This window comes from Salvia miltiorrhiza, chromosome 5 (genome assembly GCF_028751815.1).
Source record: "Salvia miltiorrhiza cultivar Shanhuang (shh) chromosome 5, IMPLAD_Smil_shh, whole genome shotgun sequence".
NCBI lineage: Eukaryota > Viridiplantae > Streptophyta > Magnoliopsida > Lamiales > Lamiaceae > Salvia > Salvia miltiorrhiza.
This window is the reverse complement of record NC_080391.1, coordinates 15,494,329-15,501,950: the sequence shown is the minus strand read 5'-3', so window position 1 is coordinate 15,501,950 and position 7,622 is coordinate 15,494,329. Positions and strand designations below refer to the sequence as shown.

The following is a 7,622-nucleotide window of genomic DNA, read 5'->3' as shown; positions in this document are numbered from 1 at the left end:
GTGTCCTATTTTTACAAGTCCGAAAATTATTGTCCTAATTTCCAAATCAGCTTAAGCTACTGTCCTAAAAAATCCCCCGACTCTAAAAATAGTTACACCTTCAAATGTCATTGAATTTAGTGATATGTCTTTATTTTTGTGACACGCATAATAGTACCTAACTCAATATGTCACAATTTTATTTAGTGCCATTTATAAGTACCCGACGGTTTATTGCTTGTGGTGCGTTTCTTGCATGTTTTTTTCCTGTTTCGAAGTATGGCCCGGTTTTTTTGCAGGTCGCCTGTGCGCTAGGGCATGGGATTGTGGCTGTTCTTCGCTCAACGGCTTCGTGGTTGCTTTGCTCATTGAGCTGCATTTTTTTTGGGCATATCCTGGTCGTCTGCCATGATTTTTCTTGTGCACATACGCTGCTTCGGGTGTGCGTTTTTTCTTGCGCTTGTTTTTTGTGGTTGTTGTTCCTCCTCGTTGGGGCTGCGACACTTTTACAATCTTCCGGTGGGCAGGGGGTTGGAGCCGCTGGTTTGTTCTGCACATTTGGGGTTGGGGCTATCTTCGTGGAATGTGGGCATTGACCATGGCTAGGTGAGGCTTGTCTGATGCTCTATTTCTCATTCTTTGCCTTGTTCCTCGAGTCTTCTCGCCATTCGACTTTTTTTACTGACCTGTGGTGTGTATGACTCTGGGGTCAATGGTTTTTTTGTTGGTTCTGTTACTTAATGGCGGGGGTGATTTTGTCTTGGGTGATGGTCACTTCTGTCATTATGTTTTTCTTTCTCTTGGTTTGCCGTTGTCTTGTTCTTCTTTTCTTAGGTTTTTTTCACTGGGTTTGCTTGAAAAAGTTTTTAACTAGGTTCGGCTCTTAACTGCGTCTTTGTGATCGCAAAGGTTTCCTTAGTTGTTTTGTTTTTTTAATAAAATCCAATTTAATAATATTTAGCCAAAATTATGTTATTATTGGAACATTTTATTGGACATTAATTAATTATTACTCATACGTAATCCTTCGTTCTCAAATAAATGTCTTATTTTGAAATAAATTTCCCCTTAATGAGTAGTAGTATTATATTTTAGAATTCTAAAGAAAAATAACACAAACTTTTCATTTCAACTTTGTCTTTAATGCAAATTCTTTAATTGTTTGATTCTTCGCGCTATTATTAAGGGCGAAAATAGTATATAAACCCACCTTTTCTGATTGTATGAGTAGTTTTTAGGATAAGAGAAAATTATTTAAGACAATGAAGATAAAGATGTAATGATTCTTGCTATTAATAAATCATCTAAAATTAATTACTTCTTTCTTTTTTTTTAGAAGAAAATTAATTACTTCGATTTTATACTTGTCATATTCTCGTCGTTCACAAAAATTAGATGTCGCCAACTTGAGTATTTTCCAAAGGGGATGAATTTCTACCTATTTGAACACATTCCACTAGAATCTTTTGCTATTTACAAGTTTAGAATATTGTAATATGCCCATGTTTGATTTCCACCAAGTGGCGATGTGTACTTATCCTACCAAATATGCACATTTGTTTTAGAATATTGTAATATACCCATGTTTGTTAGTTTGGATTTAAGAGAATATTCTAGTCTAATTATACTATGATTATGTTTTAAATTTTATTTGTTATATCTTCATTTGTGAAGTTTCTTTTTCGTAAACATTTTTGGAGAACTTTGAAAAGTTTCTAATGGGGGATTACATTAATTATATTCTGCACGTAATTGTACTTCTAAATGAATTTCAATGAATATGTTTTATACGAATACACATGTATCACAATTAAAAAGAAATTTTATTACAAAAGAAAAAAAACGTTACAAATCGAACTATTGAAAGATCGGACCTCGTTAAAATCTTCTTAAAAAAAAGGAAAAATAGTGTCTATCACGGGAACACGAATAGCATATATAGTATCTTTATATATATATAATTTTTTTAGGTCAAGAAAATTGCATTAAAGAAGGAAGAAAACGGTACCAGAGGTACCTAAATGTTTAACATAGCAGACAAAGAAAAAGAACTAGAGCACCATGATTCAAAACTCAGATCACAAACCACTGTTCTATAGATTCTATTCCAACTCCAAATTCTGCCTTCGATCTCCAAGACCAACTTCTGAACTTCCCACACCTTCCCTTCGAATCTACTCTCGTTACGTCGCTTCCAAAGTAGCCAAACTGTGCACACCCAAATCATCTTTAGCAACTTTCCACTTTTCCTATCTTTCCCAATATGAGTGAACCAATCAAAATGTTGAGCAATATTCTGCGGCCGCGCAGCATGAATGCCGATCCATTTCTGGATTTCATCCCACACACACACACACACACACATATATATATATATATATATAGAGAGAGAGGGGGTTAAACAGAGAATGCTAAATATTTAATTAGAGAATAGAGAATTCGTGAAACAAAAACGAACAGATGTATAAATTTGATGAACAAATTAATGTACCGCATGAACAGCAATTTGCCCCAGGTTTGAATCCTGCTGGTGGCGAGTTTTTCTCTTTTTTTGCCAAATATGTCTTTTCGTTAATTATATTGATTTGTTCGTAAAATGTATAGATTTGTTCAAAATAAAATATATAATAATTCTCTATTTAACTTGACCCCATATATATATATATAGTGGATTTAAAGTAAACCAGCTTAACAAAGATTACGACACCCTTAATTATGCATCAAATTGACTAACGTTTTTCGATGATATATAAATTGACTAACGTGATTATAAGTGAGTGTGATGTCTAGTCAAAAGCAAGTAAGTGAAATAATTGTTGTCATCAACCTTAAACAAAAAGTGGTTAATTAAGATGTGCGATATTAAGTAGGACTCAACCGAATTAATTCCCAGTTGTCTTATTGCCTGGTTTAGTTGGATTCAACAAAACAATAAATTCGGAAAATAACATAAATTAAAGTTTTTTTTCTTCTAAAAATAGGAATAAAATATTAAAATGCATAGATGAATGGGTCCAAAACAATTAATCATTATCCTATCGTCAAGCATATTTGCAAGGCAGCTCGCAAATTATGGAAATATGTAGGCTGATTGAATTGCAAGACCTGACCCATTATGTTGGTGGGTGGAGTCTACGTATATATTAGGTTAAATATATATAGGCTGATTTATAGCTATAAATTTGTAGGCACATAAAATAGTCATACCTTAAATGGCAAAGATTCAAGAAGACAATTATACTTATTTAATACACATCTTATCTGACAAAACTGCCAATTTTAACAAATAATGGTGATAATTTGTTGATAAATTTAAATATATATCTGATCTATACAAATTAGGTATCTCACACTTCAAATCATGCAACGCTACTTGGGCTTTGAATCAGTAACGAATGATTAGAGCTCCAAATTGAAAAAAGAAAAAGGAAAAAAAAAGAGTTTGAGCTAGTTAACTTGTTAATTAATGATAGGGTACAAATGAGTTTATTGAAGTATTCCACGAATTCAAGATTAACTTGTTTACTAACAAAAACTAGCTCGAGGACAAATTTAAAACTAATTCCACGACTGTAAATGAGTTTTATCGAACTTGAAGATTAAAATAATTTGTTGAAATTGACAAATCTTCATTTCTAATATAATTAAAAAATCATGTTTAAATTTTTTAGTACAATTAATCTCTTACTAATTAGGTCATGAGTTTATACCAAACTAATTCACTAACTTATCCATCATTTTATTGCTAGACTTTCCTCGATTATAAATTTTACCATGTATGATTGAATAAATTGTATTCAGGACAATGATAAAGAAGTTTGATATCACTTTGTTTATGTAGATTTTAAAATAAGACACTTATTAAAATGAAAATGGTAAGTACATTACAAAAAGTAAAGCAACAAAATAAAACTATCATAGCAAAATACAAAACCGCAACATATACACTCTATTTAAACCATGGTAATCAATAAATCAGGATCATAAAGGTCACACATAAAGTCTATGGAACACACATACACATAAGCAATTAAGGACTCACAATTTTCCAAAGTGGATAAAAATATCTACTCCGGAGATAATGGGAATAAATTAATTTGTACTAATACAATATAGAAAGGCGAGACGTTAATATTAATAATATAAGTATTGAAAATAGGAAAGGAATCCCAAGTGGAGGTGGGCCCAAGGGAGGAGATGTCCGGTGCGGTAGGGAGCAGTGCACGCACTTTTGTACCCCCCACAGTTGGCTCTTTACTCGACCAATATTTAATTCGGACAATTTCCTCAAATTCTTACACCCCTATAAATCAACCCCCTCTCTTCAACCCACAATCAAACATCTCAAAACAAACTCTACTTACCCTAAACCAAACTCTCTTTCTCTCTCTCTCTCTCTCTCTCTCTGAAGAATAGAAAGAGACTAGTAGTTAACCAAGGAAGAGAAAGAAAATGAAGATGAGCAGCAGCAGCAAGAGAAGAATTTCGAGCAGAGGAATTGCAGGAGTGTTGAGAGAGCAAAGGGCTCGCCTCTACATCATCCGACGATGCGTCGTCATGCTTCTTTGCTATCATGATTAGCCAAATACGACGACGTTCCCGCCTCTTCCCTCCCATTTTCCTTTTTTTGTTAGAGTGTAAATACAAGCTAGCTAGCGGCCAAAGAGGGAGATCATTAATTAAACTAGACAGTTTTGTAGTAATATATGCGAATGCGATGCGATGCGCCTTGTTGTATACAATTATCATCAAATATAAGATTGTTTTCATTCATCATTTCAAGATTTTGCTTTGCTTTACTTTTTTTCGAGCATTAATTAATTAGCTGCCCGCTTCTCGTTTACTTGATTAATTAAGGAGTGGAGATGAATTGAGCCTTCAAATTCTTGTCTATTGAGGCGGCTGTGTTACAGAGTTTGTGCAGAGATGTGGATCAGATTCAAGAACAAATTTTATATTTTTTCAGTCTGACAAGATGAAGGATGGGTAGTTGAGTTCGTGTAATATTAACCTTTTTTTTTTCTTTTTTTTTAATAATCGTCTTATGTTTTTTTTTCATCTGCAATTTGGTTTGCAGCAACTACAAAAAATGTGTCAGCGGAAAAATTGATTTTCTATTCTTTAAAGTGATAGGATCTAATTTATTCAGAATTCAGATCAATGGTCTCAGAAATATGCGTGTGTGTGTGTGTTATGCTTGATTCCTTTATTTTTTTTCCGTATGCGTAATTTGATAATTTCTCAACGTTCCATTTATGGATCTTGTCATATCAACTCCATATTTGGTGTGAGCTTGTTTATTTAAATTAAATAGCAAATATAATGTCTTCATCTAGCATGCTTGCTTATATATGCTGTGTTATTTAATGAAGGAATCTTCCAACTTCCTTAAAAAAATAAAGGATATGTATTTATTTACTCCCTCCCTTTTTTTTATACAATAAATCTATGCAGCCACATTATGGCCACCCACACACTAGTATAATAAGGAAAATTTTGTTTTATTTTATTTATTTCTTAAAATAAAAATAGGATTTAGTTATTTTACTATATTATCTACATTGTACTTATTTTTTTATTTTTTTGCATTTTTTATTTTTAATTTATTTTTTAATAAAAATAAAAAGTTACCAAAAAATTACAAAAAAATAATTACAATGTAGAGAATATGATAAAATAACTAAATCATATTTTTATTTTAAAAAATAAGTTAAATAAATTAAATTATTTTTTATTTAGATAAATTATGGGTGGCCACAATGTGGCTGTTTAGCATTACTCTTTTTTATAAGTGTCATATTTAGTTCATTTTTTTGGATTTCAATAAGTGTCTCATTTCAAAATTTGAGAGTATATTTATGATATTTTTTCTATTTTATCCTTATTTAATACTTGTATGAATGTAATAATTAGTTGTATATATGCATTTATTATGATAATTACTAAGGCTACAAATGTAAAATATCTTATTTTATTGATATGTGTATTTTGACGGCCCAGAACACTTAATACAAAACAGTGGGAGTACTTCTTAACAGTAAATTCAAATTTACGGTACATAGAATTGCGTATGCGAGGGATTACACAATCCAACTAGCTTAGAATCAGGGTATTTACTTTAAAAAAATACGCATGTATAGATAAAATTCATACATGCTACTCTGTTGTTTAGTAAGATATAAGATGGATTATGTGTTATTTTCGTCTAGCGGTAGAGTGATTAATGTTTAAAATTAAATGAGATAATTTTATACTATTTTTTATACTATAAATTAACAATTAAATAAAGAAATTAATTTATATAAATATATATATATATATATATATAAGTTTTTGTTTAATTATTAATTTTTATATATAAAAAAGATATAAGATAGATTGGATTTTTTTGGAATATTCTAGGGTCTTTGATAAGTTTTATTTAATTTGCTTGATTTATTTTTCATTTGAAAGGATGAGATTAGAATAATAATAAGGATACAAATATTTAATCATGAAAATTAAACGTTGTACTAGAGTATTACTCCGTGGGTCCCACATTTTAATGTCCATTTGAGAATGAAACGAATTTTAATAAAGTGGTTCAATGGGTTGTGAGTGGAATAAAAGTATCTCATTTATGAGAGTGTTAAATTGATTAAAATTGATTAAGGAGGTCACATTTTATAGGGTTGTGTGAATACTTTTTACTAAAAATAAAAGTAGATACTAAATTATGGGATGAAATCAAATGAAAAAATGAATACTAAAATGTGGGATGAAAGGGGTATTATTTTTTTAAAAATCTTTAATTTTGTTTAGTATAGATCATACAATTGTAACATTATCATAAGCTCTAAATACCAAGCAAATTGAAAACGTTTTCCTCAGCGACGAGGAGACATAACATATAGCCAGCTTTTCTCACGAAATTTTCTAACAATATTACACTTTACGAGCACGCTTTATAATTCAACTTAGAAAAGGCATCTTGATACTATATATTCCAAAAGTGATTAATTAGATAACCAACAAATCAAAAAGGCAAGATTTTGGCAATTATTTCTCATGATTATCCGATCCTAATCCCATAAATCATTAAAGTGATTTATATTATGATTGCAAATTCAACCACGCTTTTTCAATTAGTCAAACAATTTTTTGTTTTAACTTTTTTCGCAGTCATCCAATAGGCACGTAAAAAAAGCGTGCTAATTAAATCTTCTAGATTCGAAATTAATCATGCGTATTCGTCTTTTTTGGGTGCCTATAGCAACAAGGCATGCTTAATCAACCACTTGATTATATTAATTATGAGATTTTTTTTGTTAGGTTTAGCTGTTTTATTTTAGCAATTAGTTTGTCCGTTTCTGATTATTGAATGTTATCAGAAACATAAAACGTCTTTTTGATAATTGCCTAAACTAACCTTGATTCTTGTTCATTAGAAACAAATCTAATTTATTTTTGCTTTGTCTCGAACCTAACGGCATCAACAAAGCTCCCCAACTATGCAAATTGGCCATGCATAAAATGGAGGCAAATATCTGATTTTAAGATGGCATTAATTGTATGCATTATTAAAACTGTCTCAACCTTTCAAAATTATCTAATTGGTATGCGACCTATATATTCAACTTGCATCCAGCCACCTTTTATCGGAT

At 30.9% G+C, this 7,622-nt stretch overlaps 1 protein-coding gene across 1 annotated transcript; it reads left to right on the top strand.

Annotated features, from left to right (window-relative positions):
• The first annotated feature begins 4,305 nt into the window (after positions 1-4,305).
• On the top strand, positions 4,306-4,755 carry LOC130986326 (small polypeptide DEVIL 4-like). The gene has a single exon (XM_057909706.1). It carries the CDS (start codon positions 4,432-4,434, stop codon positions 4,558-4,560), a length of 129 nt encoding a protein of 42 aa, XP_057765689.1. The 5' UTR covers positions 4,306-4,431; the 3' UTR covers positions 4,561-4,755.
• Positions 4,756-7,622: the final 2,867 nt, after the last annotated feature.

Excerpts from the sequence above, each read along its gene's own strand:
- LOC130986326 (XM_057909706.1), top strand. The coding sequence starts at position 4,432 with ATGAAGATGAGCAGCAGCAGCAAGAGAAGAATTTCGAGCAGAGGAATT.